We start from the raw sequence: 22,290 nt of genomic DNA, 5'->3' as shown, positions 1-22,290 counted from the left end.
ACACATACACACACACACACACACACACACACACACACACACACACACACACACACACACACACACACACACACACACACACACACACACACACGTCCTGAAAAAAAAAAACACCCCAGAACCTTCTTCCATCCATTCACATGCCTATGCACCTATCTGTCATCTTTGAAAGCTTGCCACCAGTGGCTATTGACAGAAATGCCTCTCTTCCGTTTTCGTAGGCCAGTAAAGTTTTGGACTGGAGTGGAAAGTTTAGCTAACCTCTTCATAAACTCCCCCGGTTATCTAAATATTATGCTTTGCCTCTGGGAGTCTGTGTCACACAAGTTTCTTTTTTGGAAAGAAGAAGCATTTAGGGGTCAGCAGAAGAAAGAGAACGATGCTGGTCATTCACTCTTCCAGGGAAAAATGTTTTCCCAAAGGGAAAAAGCCCACTGTTCCCAGTCTCCCTCATGCAGCAGTGTGGGACGTGTGACTGCTTTCTATAAACATCTGCAAGTGTGCGGAATCTTTAAGCCCTTTTCTCAGTCCTTTTTTAAAACATCAACCTGGAATTTAATAATGACGATAGTCATAACATAAATTAATATATCAAATTATACAGCAGCTTTTCCTATTTGATAATCACTCTTTATGTACTCTGAACGTAAAAAGTTATTTTAAAACTTTTTTATTTACAGCAGTGTCAGTCGGAAGTTGGTAGGTACAAATTTGTATTAATTATTCATTGTAATATAGTGAGAACTGGTCAGCTTTTTAGAGACCAGGTATCTGGCTGACCAATCAGGTTTAATTCACCCCTTCCTATGTGCTTTCCCCAGCTGTGTGTTTGTTAGATAATGTACGCACATGTGCATTTGATAAAACACTAATCAACAAATTATTAACAGTAGTAATAAATAATAATAAACAACTGTATAGATTGCAAATATCCATAATTAAAATGTATTGCTTTAATAGCTGTTACCTGACATTAACTGTAATTTTAAATGATAAAGCACAAATCTGAAATAGTCTATATTGAATTATTTCAAAGGCCGGTAATGTCTCAGGACAGTAATGACAGATCTTAATAGAAAAGCACATTGGTTACTTGTGGTTTTTATACTTTAAGAAGGGGATTTTCAAAATATAGTCAGTGGTGCGTGTCTATATATATATATATATATATATATATATATATATATATATATATATATATAGACAGAGAGAGAGAGAGAGAGAGAAAGAGAGAGAGAGAGAGAGAGAGAGAGAGAGAAAGAGAGATAGCTCTGCACCGCTGTATTGATTATGCATGTTATAAGTAAAATAAAATATAAAATAAAAAATATATATATATATATATATATATATATATATATATATATATATATATATATATATATATGAAGGGACTGTCTAATGGAGAAATAGCACATAATGAGCAGACAAGACAACCAGTGTAAAAGGAATTTCAATAACCAATTTCCAATAAATAAAAAGCAGAAAAAAGTCATTAATTACAAATATTAATTATAAGTACAAGTAAATACAATAGTATTTTAGTAAACGTGCAACAAGAAGTCAACAAAACCCTCAGTTAATAAAATGAATTAATTCACCATTCAAAGAAACTGAAGAAAAAGAGTTAAGAAATCCATTAATCTGCTTGTTTTTTTATTTAATTTTTTTTTAAGTTAAGCAATGATAAACTAAACTAAAACATCAAAAATATGATTAGTTACTGTAGTATTGTATTAGTAGCAGTAGTAAAATAACTCCCTTTTTTTGCGAAAAAAAAAAAACACACAAAAAAAAACACTTTGTCTAAAGCCTCAACTATACCTCTCTCTATATATATCTATCATTTCTCATCACTTTCACCAGCAGTTATGTGCTCTTTTATTGCAGTCGGTCTCATATCCTCCTGCACCCTGTGGCTCTTTCTTACCAAGTTGCAAGCTGCAGCTCTGTCCACTTTACTGAGTCCAGATAGGTCTGTTTTAAACACGTTCATCTTCTCCACCAGCGTGGTGAGTGCGGTTTCCGTGGCTTCTCCCACTTTCTCATACACTCCTTTGGCCTGTGGTACAGAATAAGAACATAAGTGTGTAAACACAAAATATACAGTACTGGGGCCTGTTTCAGAAAGCAGGTTAAGTTAAAACTCAGAGTAGTTTAACCCTGAAATGATAGAGACTCTGGGTTTTCCGTTTCAAAATGGCAGGTTTGTTAAACTCGAGAAAGCAGGGTAAGTCAAGCCTGTTTCTAAAAGAGAGTTAACTTTAACTCAGAGTCAGTTGCCGTGGTAACTTACTCTGTGAAACTAACCTGGTCCGGAGCAGGTTTTATTCCCTAAACTCTGAGTTTCTGTCGGTCTCCTCCCTTTTTAAAGATTAAGCGTATTTCTCGCATTAGCCTTATTTCCACACACCTATTTTAGAGCTCATTTTGGAGATGTGCATAAAAAAGATTGATGGAAACGTCATGATTCACATAACTTTTGAAAATACGCATAATATAACATGTGCATAACTGAGTAGGTTAAACTTTTATTTGATAAGAAAAGATGCGCATAAACTACGAAGTGCACTTAACAAATTACAGTATGTACATTAAAAAAGCTTTGTTAGAGATGATGATGAAAATGTGTGTGAATGTACAAACCAGCAGACTGAGCACACTGTAGAACATCTTAAATGTTGTTTTAGTCATTCTAAAATGCATTTACTGTTTCAGTATTAGTGTATATTATTAATTACCTCCGAGCGTCAGGAGCGTGTCTCCGCGTCTGGCTTCAAACGCCCCTACGTGTTTATTGTCTGTCAATTCTGACTGAGGCTCAGGACAGGTACATTAATTAAAAAAAAATCATTGATGCAGCTTCTTCTACCGCAGTGATTCTGTTTTTACTGTTGATTTTTGGCGCAAGTTAATCAGGAAGTGACGATTGTGTTCTCTTCGACTCTTTGGATGCTTTATTTTTAGGCGTTATTCCAGTTTTGCACAAATTTATGTAATAGCCTATTTTGATGGAATCACAGCTATTGCCTACATTTTTGTCACACACAGAACAAAGTCACGTACGAGGCTTGTCCTTTTTTCATAAATAATTAGCTTAACCTTCGACATGCACTGTTACTAGATTAATGGGATTATTATTCTGTCTAAATTATTTTATTACTGCTTACCTTCTTAATGTTATATCAACCTCTATCACTTGATCAATAAAAAGGCAAACACATAACAAGTGCACTGTTAAATCTATTAAAACTGATAAAAGTGTATAAAAGTTTAGAAAAAAAAAGTATAAACATCACACATTACATTACTTATTTTATTATACTTAAATATTTAAATACTTCAAAAGTGAAATTAGGCATTAACTTGAGCAGCTGTTTTCCCACGCTAACTGTCTCTTCCTCACTAATGGTTGCTTCTTTTCAAATATATACGCTCAAATTTGCTATAACTTTGCATGAGCACATCAAGTTCAGCTGGAGAAAGAAATGCTGATCTCTTTTTTTAAGATGTTGCCATAGTCACTCGTAATGTCTGCACTCCATTGATAATGCCTTTTTATAGTCACGGTGCGCGCGCCTAACTCTGAGTTGGTCTACTCAAAGTTGATTGACCCAACTCAGATCAGCTGTTCTGAAACCGAAAACTCAGAGTTTTTTATCTCTCGGTAAATCAACTCAGAGTTCAAGTTTAAACTCCGAGTTGTTTGAACCTCCTTACTGAAACAGGCCCCTGGTATACTCATTTCAAACACAAGCCTTGAGTCAAGCACCCACTTTTGAAATGATAGTTGCTTTGCACTTTAAATGTCAAACGAAAGCAATAAAGCAAATAAGCAAGTAAAAAGCAATGCAACCTCATACTGTATAACTCTGTAAAACTGCAGCAACAATCAAACTGAAATATTTTTACATGAGGGTTCCTGAAATTAGGGGTCAGTCAATTTGGTCACACTTTATTTTGATGGTCTGTTTGTTGAATTTAAGTTACATTGCAACTAATTGTCATTAGATTATAAGTAGACGGTTGAGTTAGTGTAAGTTGACATGTACTTGCAAAGTTTCTTATAGTCAGTTAAATATCTGTTGAAGGAGCAGTATCAGCAGATATTGAACAGGCAGTCTACTAATACTCAAATGTTTTTAACATCCAAATTGTTACATTTTGAAACATCAAAAGTGTTACCGTCAATTTTCATGTCATTTTGAATAGTTTTGATGACTGAAAGAGGATTTTAAAAAGGAAAAAGTTGCATGTCAAGATTTTGATAGTTAGGTAAACAGTTAATAAATTGCATATGTTTGATGAAAATAAATGAGGAAAATCCATGTACATTAATGCTCAGATAATGCTCACTAAGGCTTTATTTAATTGACAAAATAGACATACATATGTAAAAACAGTCATCTAAAATAATAATTTCCATTATTTCTTTTAATTATTATTAATATTTTATAAAATAAATATTTTTCCTGCAAAACTGAATTGTCGACATCATTACTAAAGTTTCAATTCCACATGATCCTTCAAATGTCATTTTGATTTGCTGTTTGGTTCATAATAAACATTTATTATTATTTGATTTGGTTTTCAGACTACATGATTAATAAAATGTTAAATAGGTCAAGATACAAATTTATGTAACATGTTTATATTTTCACTTGTGCAAAATTAAATCTGAATTGGAAAAAAAAGACATCAAACTTTTAATGATCATTATTTGTTAATGCAAATCATTTCAAAGTTCAAAGATTTTAATTTAGTTTAATTGTAAGTACCAGTCTTTAGAATTTACAGATTTCACTTATTAAAGTTTGTAATGCACCAACGAAACCAAAAACATAAAGTGATTTAATTTGTGGAACATTTTAATTTGATGAAATAATCAAGGCAGCACAGTGGCACAGTTGGTAGCACAATCGGCTCACAGCAAGAAGGTCACTGGTTCGAGCCCTGGCTGGGTCAGTTGGCATTTCTGTGTGTAGTTTGCATGTTCTTCCCGCGTTCCTGTGGGTTTCCACCAGGTGCTCTGGTTTCCCCCACAGTCCAAAAACATGTGGTATAGGTGAATTGGGTAGGCACAATTTTCTGTAGTGTGTGTGAATAAGTTTTGTGTGAAAGTTTCCCAGTGGTGGGTTGCAGCTGGAAGGGTATTGGCTGCGTAAAACATGTGCAGGGTAAGCTAGTGGTTCATTTCCGCTGTGGCGACCCCAGATTAAAAAAAGGGACTAAGACAAAAAGAAAATGATTGAATAATATAATAAAAAAAAAACTTTCTTTTTTTTTTTTTATACCAGTAAATATTTTAGCATGCACAATAAATATCCAAACTGATATTTGCTATAGAATTGGTTTACAGCTATTTACTGTAGATAACGTTTGGTAAAGATATTGTAAAAACAGTGAAAGCATTAATTAACTACTTAATGAAATCTTGTAATTTATTAGTTACACTATTTATTCAATAAATATTTATGAACTTATGTTTATGATTAGATCCTTTTAGCTAAGTTCAATCAATTAACAAAAACAACTTATTAAAGAATGTGTTTAAAAAAATGTAAAAAATTTTGAACTATTTTCATTGTTGGTTTATATTCATTAGTGTGGTTAAACAATGTTAATAAATGAAGCTTTATTATAGCCTGTTAGTGGTTTATTTTTAATTTTCATGACTTTCAAAACCATCTATCTCTCACAGTTTATTCAAGTCTCTAAAGTTCACAGTTCACTTCATGACTCTCTCTTTAGAAATATTTGCATTATTCCAGGAAGGAGTCTGCTGTGGTAGAGGAACATGACATTTGATCAGATAGTGAACCATTTATCATATTTATCAAAACATGGCCGGAATACACTGAGAGGACAACTGTGTTCAAACACCTCGCTAGTTACAACAACCAGTGCCATTTATTATTACTCTAGCGATGACCTTAAACTCTTCAACATTAGATCAGCGCTTCCTTCAACAACAAAAACACGTTTTAAAAATCTCCAGCTTGTCTTAACTTGCGGCTGTCCTTTACCCAACCTGACAACCACAGAGTATAAATGATATTACGTAACGCTGTAAACACGATACCATGGCAATGGCACAGAGGTGAGAAATGCAAGGCAGAGGTACAAAACAAGCAAATTAATAAGCTGTCGTTCAGCAGAGTGAACACTTCTAAGAGCAGAACAGGACTTGAAAATACCGAATGAGGCACATTGTTGAAACCAGAAAGGTAAATATTGTAAGGAGAAGATTCAAGCACACGTTACTGACCTCATTATAGTCCAGCGAGGAGTCGTTGCACAGGGAGCAAATAGTAGCCAGTTCCACCAGGCCATCATAATCTCCACACTGCACCTGCTTGTCAGCTTTCAGCCTGAGCGAGACACAGTCAATGCAAGATCAAGTGATGGAAATACAAAGTTAGTATCCAGGATTTTGGATCGAACTGAGCAGATATTTTGGGAAGGATGAGAGTGTGTGTGTTTGTGTACTCTTACACTTCTCCCTCTGGAGCGTATGTTGAGCCGCTGATGGTGAACTCGTGCAGGGAGCAGCTGCTGTCATCAGCTTTATTGACCACAAACATCTAGAGGAGACACCAGAGAGAGGAGATGCACTTCAGGAGTCGCTCTTCTCTTGGACAATCAATCTACTGTATTTGACTTTTTTCAACCCGTTGTTCATGATGATTAAAAAATGGATCTCATATCTAAATTATTTTAAGGAGACTACACTCGTAATATCAAGATGATTCAATATTTTGTGTTATTTGAACATAAATTGAGGTTGAATAAGGATGATCCACTGACCAGAAAAGTCACCAGCCTTTTTGGGACCACTTATGCATTTGTTTGTTTGTTTTATTTTAAACAAAGATAAAATAGTTTGGGTGAAAGTTTTGTCAATTCATTTTTGAAACTTGTTCAAAGTGTTCAAAGTGATCAATGGCTTGTAGGGAGTAATATTTTAAAAAATGTTTATGTAAAGTAAATAGTAATTTGTTAAATAAATTAAATGCTTTTAATATATATTTTTTAAATATATTTTTATCCTTTGATGGTGGAGTTGAATTTTAAGCAGCCATTACTTCAAACAAAAGTTTAGTGTTAATAATATATTGATAACAATGATAACAATAAAGATAATTCTAATAATAATGATGATTTTGATGATAATATTATTAATAATAATAATGAGGATGGTGATGATTATAATAATAATAATAATGATAATAATAATAATCATAATATATATGACAATAATTATAATAATGATAATAATAATAATGATAGTAATGATAACAATAATATGATAATAATAATAATGATAATGATTATAATAACCATGATAATAATAATAAAGATGATAATAATAACAATAGAACTAATAATAATAATGATGATGATGATATTGATGATAATAAAATAATAATAATGATTATGATTATAATAATAATGATAATAATACTGATGATAATGATTATAATAATAATGATAATACTACTACTGTACTACTACTACTACTAATAATAATAATAATAATAATAATAATAATATAAATAATAATAACAATATTAATATTGATGATAATAATAATAATGTTCAAAGTGGTTTCTACTATCAAACAGACTGACTGAAAATAATATTAAAGCTAGAAACAAAATAATATACTGTAGATATTTTTCCTTAATTTCCATTTAATTTGCAGGCCATAAGTTTCCCAATTAAAAGTGGCTATTGCAGTATAAGTTGGAAAAAAACGAAGAGATCTGTGGATACTAAAACATGATTTAAAACAAAAAAGTTCTCATCAGCATATGACAACAGCTACAAACCTCAACTACATAAAAAACAGAAGAGAAGAAAAGAAAACAACCATCAACAGACAGTTATGACTCCACCCAATCAGCGCTGGGGTTTCCCTCATCCTGCGTCCAATCAGAGGGAGAGCAATGACATCATAATGCACTGGCGGTGGGAGGTTCCTGTGTTTAGTGGCCTGGCATGAGCTTGTCTCTCTGAACCAGCACACAACTGCCAACAGACAACACTGTCTACAATAAACCACTGCCTCCTACAGAAACGTCTGCTTTCACTGGACCCAATCAAAACAGAGGATGGGGACAAGAGTGTAACCAATCGCTTTACCCATGTTCTGGCTGACATTTATCCAATTTTATGATAATTAACCCCAGACGCTGCACAGTTTTGTGTTGTCTTTGTGGCCAAATTCTACTGCATGAATGAAGAAAATCAAGTGATTCTGGTTCCTAGAGTAAACACCAACAAAAAGAGCTGGACGACACAAGAGGTGAGGATGAGTTCAGCTGACAACATTGGCCAAACCCATAATGCAATGCTTCAGTGTTTTTGTCAGAGTCTTTGTCATGACATTTATCATGCTGAAATGAGGCAGCAGGCGCAGTTGCAGCCCTGGGCGAGTTTCAGGAGAAAAAAAGAAAAGAAGAGATGTTATTTCCTCACCATCCTGTTCCTCCAGTGTATGAAACAGGTGGATGGTGGAATGAAACTCATAATAAAGCCAATTTAGCCAATGCCATTGATCGCAGACCCTAACTTTCAGTTCGGGTGACAGCTCTGAAATGGAAGTGCACGCTGGGAATGAGGAAAAATGAGTCCCGATCTTACGAGCCACCGTAAATAGTGATCATGCAGTAGGTGGACTTGCTGAAATGTGTTTTATCATGATTGAAAGCCACTGCGGTCGGTTTCAATAATAGCATAGACAGTAAAATATACACACAAACAAATTCCAAAAATAGGTTATGCAGTCAGCACTAAAACCGAGGCACCTAAAAACAATCATCTCAAACATACACAAGCGCAAAGGGAAAAACATTCTCTTGGCGTGACTTCACTCGGAGCAAGACTCCATTACATGTGTCTGATTAAAGAGTTAATGAAGCAGTTAACTGTAAAACTTTCAGGGCTCCGCAGTACTTCTGCTTCCTGTTTGAAAGGGACGCACACACACAAAACTTAATTGTGGAAAACACAAAGCGAGCAGCAGGCAGCAGCAATCAGAACACTGCATCATGCCCTTAAGCCCTTAAAATAAATGGATTATTGAGTTAGCGTGCTTTGTAGAAAACAAGTCTTTCAGATAAAAAAAGTGACTTTATAAAGTGACCAAAGTATTGAGCAACTTCTGGTACAGACACTGTGCCATTTCTTTGCATCTATGCTCCATCTAGTGCTTTAAGGATAGCATTAAATGGTATATTAGGAATATTACAGCATGAGACGAGCTGATGCTAACCAGAGGTTGCGAAAGCAGCATGGTTCTCTTTTCTGAAAAAGCTCTATTTTTGTGGTCTTACAAGACGCAGGAATCTGTGCCGCTCGATTTCCACACTCAAACACCGTGCAAACAGACACTGTCAACTGGGAAAGAGGAGGAAAAGGAAGAAAATTAGTTCCAGTTGCCTGTCTACTATAGCAGCGTACTCTTTGACATTGGAAAGCTTGACTTCCTGCATGTTTGTGAAGTGAAAAAGCGCTGCTTGGTTGTAATGTCATCTTTAGGTATTTACAGGCCTTCACGTCAGCCCTATAACTTTACAGAAACCTTTACAGTTCTCCAAACATACTTTACCCACAACTCACCATTACCACTCACTGCATGAAGTATTTACCCACATATTCAGCTAGAAAATGTCAAATTAAGATGAAAGAAAACAGTTTCCCAGTACTGGGTTGCGGGGGAACGGGGGGAGTGGCATCTGCTGCATAAAACATATGCTGAAATTGCTGGTGGTTCATTCCACCGTGGTGACCTCTGAAACAGAGACTAAGCCGAAGGAAAATGAATGAATGAAATCAAGAAAATAATAATAGAAATAATAGGATGAGGAAAAAGTGCGCAGACTCTGTATAACTAGATATTTGTAATCTGTTTTAGGATTTGATGTGGACATTTTCAGCTCTCAAGTAATGACTGTTAGGAAAAATATAAAACACTGTTGTTTAATACTGTAAAGCTGCTTATCTACAGGATAAAGTGATATACAGTATAAAACCCTGGACAACAAAACCAGTCATAGCTGTCTTTTTAAAATTATGCTGAATAAATAAACTTTCAATTGACGTAATGGTTGGTTAGGATAACACTATGTTTGAAAATATCTAAAACATTTAAAATATGGGTTCAAATGTATCTAAATATTTAGAAAATCCTTTTTAAAGCATCCTCTTTATGATATAGTTACACAATATATTTATAAAATATGACCTTTACTTAATATTCTAATGATTTTTGACATACTGTACAAGCAAAACATATCATTTGGACCCATACAATATATTTTTAGCTATTGCCAAAAATATAGCCATTTAAAGTAAGACTGGTTGTGTGGTCCAGAGTCAGATACTGTATACATAAACATGACTGTGGATGACTTGAGTGCCAAATTTCCAAGCTTGTGCAAATACTATTACATGCTATTATCAGATGCTTTCCTAACTCCCCAACAGTAATTTTCTGTTTAATGTTTTTTATGTTTATTTTGCTATTGAGGAACATGTAGTACATGTTTACAAATGTATAAAAATGCCACATGTTTTTCAAAACCTATTTTTACCCATAAAAAATAATGTTTACAACTATTTTACACTACCGGTCGCTTTATTAGATACACCTAATATCCAACATATCTAACTGCTTGTTGACGCAAGATTCTAATTAGCCAATCACATGGCAGCAACTCAATGCATTTAGGCATGTAGAAATGGTCAAGACTATCTGCTGCAGTTCAAAACAAGCATCAGAATGGAAAAGAAAGTTGATTTAAGTGACTTTGAATGTGGTTTGGTTGTTGGTGCCAGACGGGCTGGTCTGAGAATTTCAGAAATTGCTGATGTACTGGGATTTTGCACAAACATCTCTAGGGTTTACAGAGAATGATCCAAAACAGAAAAAAATATTCAGTGAGTGGCAGTTCTGTTGGAGCAAATGCCCTGTCCCAAATTTGCAACATGGATGTGTAGCCGACAAACCTGCAGCAATTGTGTGATGCTTTCATGTTAATATGGACCAGAACCTCTGAGAAATATTTCGAGTACCTTCTTGAATCTATACCACAAAGGATTAAAGCAGTTCTGAAGACAAAAAGGGGTCCAACCCGGTACCAGTAAGGTGTACCTAATAAAGTGGCCGGTGAGTGTATATCATTTATTTGCTATCAAATTGGTAAAAAAAAAAATTCAGTTTGCAATTTATACCCAAATTGAGTAAAAACTGATCAATATGTACTATATTCCAGTACTTCTGTAAAATGCAAACTTTCATCACATTTCAACAAAATACTATTGCTATTTCTGCAATATAATTTTCTCATTTCCAGTGTACATCACCATTTAAAGGTTTGTTAAAATCTGAATCACTGATGAGCACGTTTGACTTTTTTCAACTCAATTTTCCACCACAAGTTGACGAAAAAAATCTAAAGGAAAAAGTTTCAACATTGTAGTACTTCATAATATGATTAAACGTGGAGTAACAAACCACCTTGACATGACACCAGTGTTGGGTAAGTTATTTTAAAATGTAATTAACCTCCAATTTATAATTACATCATTAAATCTATTTTAAATAACTTTGCTAATTATGTGAAAAGTCTTAACTGAGTTTAGGTAAGTCTGCACACTCACCTAAAAGTGAACAGTAATCCCCTTCTTTAATTAGAGTAACTAATTACAGTATGTACCAATGCTCGGAAATGTACCAAGAAGTAGCAGTGACACACGAGCAGTATAAAAGTATCTGAAGGAAAAAAAATCAATGAGGGTTGTTGCTAACCTGTATTGTTTGTTTACAGTCATTTATAAATCAGACTTGCACCAAAAACACCAACAACCATCAGAAACTTGGCAGACAGGGAACTGTGTTGCTATACGTTGGCATGGCAACAGATGCCAGGGAACAGGATAGCATGCAGTGATATGCAATGATGAGCCTCTGATAAGGGTGTGTGTGTGTGTGTGTGTGTGTGTGTGTGTGTGTGTGTGTGTGTGTGTGTGTGTGTTTCACAGGAGTGGAAAAGGATTTGAGGCACCCATGTTTCCTCCTAATTTAGCCAAAGTGACTTCCAGCGATGGTGACACTTGGATGACGTCTGACGACTGCCAGTACACTAGCTTAGGTCATCCTGTTCAACACAGTGACGGTGCTAATTCCAAGTCTGGGATAATCATCTTGTCTGTCCCTAAAATAATCCTCTCAGTTAGGCTTTTAGTGCTCAACATTACGAAGCACAGGATGTTTAACACAATAATGAATCCACATGGGGTGCATTTTTATGGGATCGCTTTTAAACATTCAACACTTTATAATAAGTGCACACTATAAATCCTTCATTACGCATTAGCAATTATTTAGTTTGTTTGTTAAGCATTAACTCTACATTGATATACGTTAGTAAGCATATAGAGTATCATGTGCTTGTTGTATTTTCATACTTTTTCATTGAATGTAGAGTTAATGCTTAACAAATGATAATTTAACTAGCAAATCCTTAAAAACATATTTATAATGTGCAGTTATTATAAAGTGTCAGTAAATTCTATTCAGAGTGCATTTTTATTTTTAGAGGAAGAATTTTATAACTTTGCTTCAGGCTGAGGCTGAACATTTTCCCCATTCCCCATTATGAAGAATTAGTTTTTTAAATGCAATAAACATACTGTACAAATAACCATTTGACCCTGCTTTTAAATAAAATCAGCTTTTATTTGGTTGTAAATTTAGTTTAATAACCGTTTTGTATCGCTCATGTTTCTTACTGTCTTTGTGTGCCTAAAAATGAAGCACAATAAGGTAATGATGATTTGAATGAATAGTAATGGAAAAAGGCAGTCAAAAGCAAACAGTAAGTGTTGAGCATACAGCAGGTTACAGTCAATAATCTTCACTGCATTAAGCTTTCTAAACACGTGTCTGTGACTCTGCTTCCTACGGCATTCTTAGATCATGCTGCAGAGGGAGCAGATGCTAGGAAGAGCGTGAGTGGCATAGAAATGATAAGGCACAATGAAGGATGGCAGGCGGGAATCCCTTTCTGGTTAAGATGCAGAAAGCCAAATTAGGATGGGAAAAAAACAAAAAGCAGAAAGGCTTGCAGAGACAAAGCCCAGCATGGGCAAATTAAAAATAAATGTAACTATAATATGTGATTTCTGCATAATACTGAACAAAAAAATGAATGAATGAATGAATGAATGAATGAATGAATGAATGAATGAAAGAACGAATGAATAAATGAATGCATGCATGAACAAATGAATCTGGAATTTGCAAGATAAAACAGGTATTTTGAATGTATCAAAGTGACCTGTACTATGTTACAATTAAAATGTCTGTGTTATGCAAATACATAAATATTTATAAACATATAATAATAAGACTGTTTTTTTGTTTTGCAATTCTAATTGATTTAAAAATTACCAGCTTATTTTACAGCTACAAATTCCTATTTTCTGTCCCTATAAATTTAAATAAAAATGGCTATAAAATACAGTTGTCAACGTGTAAATAAGAGAACAGAATTATGCGTCCCAAATCCAATTATTTAATAAAGCATATCCGCCAACACCAATCCGTATCCAATACTTGTATTTTCATAGTGCTTGGTGCAGTATTAGATACATATAAGAACAATTTATATTCTGACAGCTACATAACTCGGTAATGCATTAAAAAGTCCAATCTGTTCTTTAGATTTGATTAATTGAACAACATAAACAAACTGAACATATTTAATTTTATTAGTGTATATACACTGTTCAGGTTAGCCAAAGACTGTAGTAAATATATTGTTTAGAGCAGTCATTCTCAAAGTGGGGGTCGGAACCCTCTGAGGGGTCATGGGACAATGAAGAGGGGTCACCTGGTGATTTCCAAAAATCTATTTATTTTTATTAGACCATAAGAATTACCATATTTTATATATAAACTACTGAAAAGAAACAAATTGTTATAACAATTAACAATTATATTGCACCCCCTGGGGTAATTACATTATATTAAAGACACAGAAATAGCGTCAGATGCAGCAGATTTTATAACACCAGGTTAAACTTTCTGGCACATTTACAGCACTCACATACATAAAAAAATTAAACAAAGAATAGACTTGGGGATATTGGGGGTCATGAGTCACTGGCATTGTCATTCTGGGGGTCACGGGCTGAAAAGTTTGGGAACCCCTGGTTTAGAGCACCATATAATACTGCAAACATTTAGACAATACTAAAATTAAACTCTTAAATCTTAAAACTGTTTAAATTAAACTATTTACATGGAGTTGTGTCAATTTTTCAATGTGAGCGCCATTGATTGCAAAGAACCACGGGCGTAAATCCTGGGGGAATGGGGGGGCATGTCTTATCTAGATAACGTTAACTTGTTGCTAACGCTAAAGCCGTTTCCCATGCATTGTTTCATTTGTGACGACTTGGGATAATGTTAACTTAACATTAACAACCATAATTAGCATATTGTTTAGTTGTGTATTTGCTAAATGAGCGCTGCTACACTGTGCACACTAACCCCACTGTATTTTTTGTATAATCAGTTTCTATTCTGTTTTGAAGTGACTCAGTTAATTTGAAATTAAAATGTTAACCTTTTTTAATTCTTTGTTTGTATTGTTGTGATTATTTTTATGATAGTTTTGCATTCTTTATGTAAAGCACTATGAATTGTCATTGTGTATAAAATGTGCTACAGTATAAATAAACTTGCATTGCAGTGTCATGTATTGGATAAAATGACAGAGAAAATAGACATAAGATCTTTTTTCAGTGCAGCTAAACACCAAGTACAAAAAGTTTACATATTAAGCATACTAGCTTTCAGAATGAGTGCTTATGAAAATACTAATGTCACATTATCAATCACAGGCAAAGGAGAAAAAAATGATTGAGAAACAGGCAGAGCAGGGTCAGTCAGATGAACAGTGTCAGGTAAGGGTGTTGTGCTTTATTGAAGGGATAATGACAATTCTTTTGGAGGGTGAACAATTTTTTTAATGTTTTCGGAGTTGTGGCTGTTTAGCAGATTTCACAGGCTCACTGATTTACAATATGATCAGTTATTTTGACATTTTTAAAGTTAGTTATTATGAGTATGGAAAATGTCTTTTCCTGCATTTATTCTGCTTCAGAAGTCAGTCTGTTGACTGTAAACAACACAACAAACAATGCAAAAAATAAATTATGATAAAACCATTTTTAACTGTGGGGACATATCTTTATTAGTACAATTCGGCTGTATTATTTGTATCCCCTTCAAAAAAAATGCTCGAAAGAAATTTTATATTTATTGTCCCCCCTACTGTTAAAAAACCAAATCACAAGTATTTTACAAATACCACTGCACTTTTTAGTTTTTTAGGTGACAATATAGTTATTAAATAAACAAACTTTGAATATACATTCTGCTTTAAGAATCTATGATGAGTTACTTTTGATCAACAGAATGTCCGAAAGAGCGTTAAATTGAAAAAAATAAAAAACTTCACATAACATTTGTTCTTTTGAAATTTGTATAAATCAAAGGCTGCATTTACACTGCCGGGTTCAAGTGACTCAATTCCAATTTGTTACACCCATGTGGCACAGAGTGAATACGGTCCATGTACGTGTAAGCAGGAAAAAAAAAAAATCACATGGATTCTGATTTACTCAAATCAGATTAATTCTTTGTTCAAATGTGAAAATCTATCCAATATGAATCTGATCCATGCCCTTGTATCTGCAGTGTAAGCAGGTAGATCTGATTTCACCTGTCAATGCGAATCACGTGTCATTAAAAACTATAGAGAATGATGTCAAGTCTGACGCTTTCATTTCAGAACAGACTTCAGCAGAGTCGCAAACCTTAAATCTCATACACAATAACTAAAAAAGCTTTTATATTGTCATGTAGCACAAGTATTTAAGCATGCTAATGAGAGCGAGAGAGCACATTATACGCCATGTAACTAATATAAACTAATATAAAACTGTTGCATCCTGCATAGATCACGCCATGGACATCACATTAAGATGCCTACTGGTTTAAAAAGGCCTAGATTAAAAAAAAATATGGCTAAATGAGAACTTTTCAGTCATAAACTATAGTAAAACAACTTGTCCAAAAGAATTTAAAAAAAAATGAAACCCTGCAAACAGATGAAATACAGGAACGAAGAAAAGGGCACTCTTTTATTATTAGCTGTCAGTCAGCACCCACTCTTTTTTCTTAGTCATTGCACCTTTGCTGTGTGCAGTGTAAATGCAGACAATCGGATACGAATCACTTTTAAAAAACAAAAAATAAGATGCAGTCACAAAATTGGAATTGACTAACCAGATCTGCAGTGTAAATGCAGCCAAAAAAAAGCTACAAAAAAGTAATTAAATATTAGAAAAGCATACAAACATTATTTCATTCATTCATTTTTCTTTGGCTTAGTCTCTATTTCAGAAGTCGCCACAGCGGATTGAACCGCTAACTATTCCAGTATCTGTTATACGCAATGGATGCCTTTCCAGCCGCAACCCAGTACTGGGAAACACCCATACACACTTATACACTACGGCCAATTTAGTTTATTCATTTCACCTACAGCAAATGTCTTTGGACTGAGGGAAACTGGAGTACCCAGAGGAAACACGTGAAGAAGGGGAGAATATGCAAACTCCACACAGAAATGCCAACTGGCCCAGCCAGGACTCGAACCAGCAACCTTTTCGCTGTGAGACAACAGTGCTAACTACTGAGTCACAGTGCCACCTAAAAAAGCATACTTTTTTAACAAAATGTGTTGGTTGTAACAGAAACTAAGTAGTTTTAGTTTCCAAGAAACTAATGAAGTTTCTTAATTTGAAAGTGTGTTTTAATCGAGGATCTCCCTGAACAGGATGTATAATCTGTGTCCAGGAAACAGTCATCACTGCTCAAGTGCAGAGTAAATTGAACGTTGTGGTGTTTGACTACATCGCTCGCCTTTAATGTTTGAGCTCTGTTCATCACAGGTCTGGGATCAGGGTTGCGGAGTGAGTAAATATTTACTCCAGAACAGTGGGACTCTTTCCGGAAGGTTCCCGGCACTTGCAGGGAATTAAGCAGCCTCTGAACAGAGGGAACACCCTGCTGTTAAACACAGGAGAGACTTCAAGTACACACACAAAGACGGATGTTCAACATACACATGTACTATATGCATGTAGCCACTGCAAAAAAAGAGACCATCCCTGACCACTGGACAAAATTAAACCTTAATAAAAACACTGGAATAGCTCACAATGCAAATAATAATAGCAAATAATGCTAAGGGCTTCGTATGAATGTGTGCAGCATAAAAGGGGAGAGAAAAAAGGTGGTATGACCTCAATATTGCAATCATGATTTTCCAATTGAAACCATAAAGGTCACAAAACTGGAAGCGGGAGATGCAAGGAGCCTGATAAATGAATGAAAAAGGGTGGGAGAAGTGCAGACGGTGGAAAGAAAACAAAGAATTCATTCTCCAAAACTTCCTGAAGCCTGCTTTTGAAATAACACAGGCATAAAACACACAGGGACAAACCGGTGCTATAAAAAGCTATGGCCTAAACTCTGACCATGTCATTGGGTGAACCGATAACCAAGTCTTGCGTGACTGTAAACGGATCTATCTGAGTGGTTTAATGGATTCGCGTCCTCTGCGGCATGAGAATATAATGCAAAATATGCTGCAATCGTGTCCTGCCGGCCTGTCTGTACAAGTCTAGGATTTTCCATTGCGTACAAGCGTGCACGTTCACCTTAAGTGTCCTTGAGTGTTTCAGAGTGACTTTCACATGGAGGATGCCAACATGTTTTTGAAGCAACAACATAAAAGGGAACAGAGCACTCTATACTATTCAATGGCACTTATGAATGGATCTACACCAGCAACTCAAACCCAGAATGCTGGTGAATAATGCAGGTAGCATTGTCAAGTCTCCTTCTACACGGAGTAAATAAGCTAATCAATAACCAGAACAGCCTCTAGGACTGAGTAACACCTAAAGAGACAAAAGTATACATATATTAAATACAAGCTGTTCTTGTTTGTGCTGTAAGGTGTGTTGTTTTGCATCACACACACACCTATCTGAATATGTACTGTATATTCATGTCAACACAAACACTTATTTATAGATACGAATACTGAGAAAATCGAATTCCATAGAAAGCAAGCCTACAGTTTGGTTGTAGTGCTTAAGGGTGTGTTTGGGTAAACCAGATCAACACTTGGATTATAGCTTCAAGATGAAGTGTGTACTTTCCGCACCATTAGAAGCATTAAAATAATGACTGTTTTCACACCAGTTTCCCAAACACTTTGCCTGACTGCCATTGGACAAATATGTAGTCCTGTCCTAAACTTCCACTATATGCTGAGACAATATTGAAACGGCTACAGTGCTTGCGATATTCTGAGTAACCAAGCTACTAGAAAGAAATTAATACATTTATTAAGTAAAGATTAAAAGTGGCAGTAAATATGTTTATAATATTACAAAAAAAATCTATTCTGACAAAAATATGAAACACCACAGTTGAAATATGAAAATAATTAAACATTCATTCTCTTTTTGGCTTAGTCTCTTTATTAATCAGGGATCACCACAGCGGAATGACACACCAACTTATCCAACATATGTTTTACGCATTGAATGCCCTTCCAGCCACAACCCAACACTGGGAAACACCCATTCACTCTCACATTCACACACATACACTACGGCCAATTTAGTTTATTCAATTCACCTATAGCGCATGGCTTTGGACTGTGGGGGGAACCTGAGCACCCGGAGGAAACCCAAGCGAACACGTGGAGAACATGCCAACTCCACACAGAAACGCCAACTGATCCAGCCTGGGCTCGAACCAGGAATCTACTTGCTGTGAGGCGATCGTGCTACCCACTGTGTCACCATGACCCCCTAAAATTAAACATGTTACTATGAATAAATACAAAACATATAGACGAGTATAAGAGACCTCTTTCAAAAGATTTGTAAAAATCGAACATACCTCAAACTTTTGAGCGGTAGAGTATGTCTCTGCACTATTAAATAATCAAGATTAGATTTAAAGCTGTCATAATTAAATAATAATTCAAAGTGTTTATGACAGCATTCCATGCACCTCCAGTTGTGCCAAAAAGTCTTTCAAACAGCAGCTGTAAATCCAAAGTGATTTCATAACCTGGAAATTACCACTGTAGGAGTAAATGAATAAATACAAGCTTAAATCTTTATGGTCTCTAAACATTACTTAATTTCAGAGTGCAGCTGAATCTTTGAACTGGTTCTGGACTGCTATTTAGCATCCAACTAGGCTAGTAGTTCCAACTCTTTCTCTCTCTGTCTCTCTCACCTCTTGTGTTGTGCCTGATGTGTTTCTCTGCTCTCCATATGGCAGCCAGAGAAAGCTGCTGCTGTTGCATCACTCAGCTCTGTATGAGAGGCTCTGGCACAGCATCAAAGACCTGCTCTGACGGTAAACACCACTGTAATATTCAGGCCTGTGAAACCCACCTGCCAGTGCTCCACAAACCACAGTAAAGACCTACACACGGGTCTGGAATCAGTGGGAAAGAATCCTGAGATGTGGTATAAAAGGAATTAGCATGACTCTCTCTGGCCTCAAGGGTCTCTTTTGATTTTTTTATGTATATAAAAGGGGGGATTCCTCACATGGATCATGATTTTGGAATCTCCAGTGGCTCATGACGATTTGAAAGTTCTGGCTCTGGTTAAAGCACACAATAAATCACCTAGTTCTAAATCTGTGCTTTTAAGATCTATATTAAAAGAAAGCTCACATAGTACCATATTTCAGTGAAAAACAAAATGAAAAATGACAATGTCATCGGATCAGACATAAAAATTGAAATCTGCCCGCAGACATCAGTTCCGATGCTGAATGAGACAGCATCTCTGTGTCTAGCTGGAACAGCCACATCACTTACCCTGCAGACAGACATCTGGTTGGTTGTCAGGGTCCCAGTCTTGTCTGAACAGATAACGGAGGTGCATCCCAGCGTCTCCACCGAGGGCAGTGAACGGACAATGGCATTTTTCTTGGCCATGCGACGGGTGCCCAGTGCCAGACAGGTGGTGATGACAGCTGGCAAACCCTCTGGGATGGCTGCTACTGCCAAGGCCACAGCAATCTTGAAGTAGTAGATGGCACCTCGGATCCAGGACCCGCCGTGGACTGGGTCAGCAAAATGGCCAATGTTAATGACCCAGACGGCAATGCAGATGAGCGAGATGACCTTGGAGAGCTGTTGACCAAACTCATCCAGCTTCTGCTGCAGTGGGGTCTTCTCCTGCTCTGTTGCCGCCATCTGGTTACGGATCTTGCCGATTTCGGTGGAAACCCCAGTGGAGACGACGACACCGATTGCCCGGCCTGCAGCGATGTTTGTGCCCTTTCGGAAAACATGAGCAGATGCACAAATAAGCACGTACATTCTGAAATGGAACAAAGCCTCCAAAAAAGACCTTTCAGGTCTAAATTTACACTTTTGCAGTCTTGGAAACAACAACAGCAGCAGCATCACAAGTTCCTTCATCCCATATAATTTTATAAAATGCAGCTTGGAAAAACCATTGACTTGTGTGGAGCTGGCCATAATGTCATTAGGGACATTTTGCCCTAATAGGAAACTACATCTTTCATTACCACAATGTTATGGAAAATGCATAAAGCTGGACTATAAATGTGGGCGATATACAGCTTATTTGAAAAGACTAAAGAAGAAAACAGACAGACTGCATTTACTATCACTCTCTAAGCCATAACGTCACCTGAGGTGTTCCCTATGCTCAGATGATGTTACCGCAAACTAAGTGGATTTAGAGAAGACAAATGCATGCCTACTTAAGAGTGTCTCAGTGACTGCAAATGGACACAAACAGGAAGAGTATGTTAAGACTGAGTGCACGGACAGAATACTGCTGTCTTACTATATCCTACAGTAGGGTTGGACAATTAATCGGAAAGTAATCGAAATCGTCATTCAGAAATTGTAATCGGTTAAATTTTTTAAGGTAAATTTTTTCAATTACTTTCCCTACCGCATGTGGAGTCAAGTGACCCAGCTCTGTTAAGGCTGATTTAAACGTTTGCATCTAATGCATGGGTATTGTCCGGTGCAGCCTTTGCACACACCTCTCAAAAAAATTAACTACACATCAACTACACATCACAAGTTTGCACTATGCAAATGCTTAAAAGCTGCACCAGAGATGCCTTGAGACGGCATATTTTCCATTACAGTAAAATGTATTTATTATTTGGTAGTGGTGTGTTGAATTTCATAGAAAGAAATTTTGTGTGTTAGTGTGATTTATTGAATTGGAGTTTATGTATCTGAGGAAACTCTGTCACAGTATTTAGTGCATTAGTTGTTTTTTGTCATCAGCTTTGTTTCCATCCACCTATTTTTATGCACATTTTGCATATGCGCATAAAAAACTGATGGAAACGCCAAAATGTACATTCATTTTGAAAATGCGGATAAAAAACATATACGGATAACTGAATAGGATAAACTTTATATTCAATAAGAAAGAATGCACATAAACTGAGAACACTTTTACCAAACAATTTCCAGTATGCGTATTAAAAAAGGTAATTTGATTTTGTTATAGGAGATCATGTAATGATAAAAATATGTGCGAATGGACAAACCAGTGGCTGAGCACACTGTAAATCACCTAAAATCTTGTTTTGGTCATTCAAAAATGCTGTAACCGTTTCAGTGTTAGTGTTATTATATTATTAATTACCTCCAGAATCAAGAGCAACTGTGCTCCATGTCTGACGCCTTCAAATGCCACCTCACGTCTACTGCAAGTTATTTATTAAATGAAGAAAAGATTGACGCAGCTTCTCCTACTGCAGCAAATTTCATTTTTACTGTTGATATTTGGTCCCAGATAGTCAGGAAGTGACATTTTTGTTCGCTTTGACTCGTTAAATGGACACGATGCTTTAGTCGCACGTCTTTTATGTGTTAAAAGTTTTTGCGCATTAAGTTAATTTGTATTTTTGGATGGAAACATAGCTACTGCAACTGACCTCTGCCTGTTAACGAACTATTCTGTTGTTTTGCCCTTTTTGGATTTGTTTGCTGTTAATATTTGTACATTAGTAAGTATGGAGCCTGACGCCATTTTCTTTTGTACCTTCTTTTTATTGATTGTTTTTGTGGACAAGGGAGTTAGGTAATGAAGTGTATTTTCTTT

At 35.7% G+C, this 22,290-nt stretch overlaps 1 protein-coding gene across 2 annotated transcripts in view; it reads right to left on the bottom strand.

The window, feature by feature from the left end:
- Positions 1–22,290, bottom strand: part of atp2a3 (ATPase sarcoplasmic/endoplasmic reticulum Ca2+ transporting 3) — a 100,528-nt gene that overhangs the window by 22,803 nt on the left and 55,435 nt on the right. For both annotated transcript variants that reach the window (XM_087253580.2, XM_087253579.2), the window contains exons 8-11: positions 20,004–20,468; positions 6,496–6,584; positions 6,269–6,371; positions 1,931–2,062 (exon numbers count right to left, since the gene is read on the bottom strand). In XM_087253580.2, the coding sequence (XP_087109706.1) occupies positions 1,931–2,062; positions 6,269–6,371; positions 6,496–6,584; positions 20,004–20,468 (789 nt within the window). The remainder of the gene's footprint in view (positions 1–1,930; positions 2,063–6,268; positions 6,372–6,495; positions 6,585–20,003; positions 20,469–22,290) is intronic.

The sequence above is a fragment of the Danio rerio genome, chromosome 5 (genome assembly GCF_052040795.2).
Source record: "Danio rerio strain M-AB ecotype USA chromosome 5, GRCz13ab, whole genome shotgun sequence".
In the NCBI taxonomy this organism is placed as follows: Eukaryota; Metazoa; Chordata; class Actinopteri; order Cypriniformes; family Danionidae; genus Danio; species Danio rerio.
This window is presented reverse-complemented; position numbering and strand designations above follow the sequence as displayed.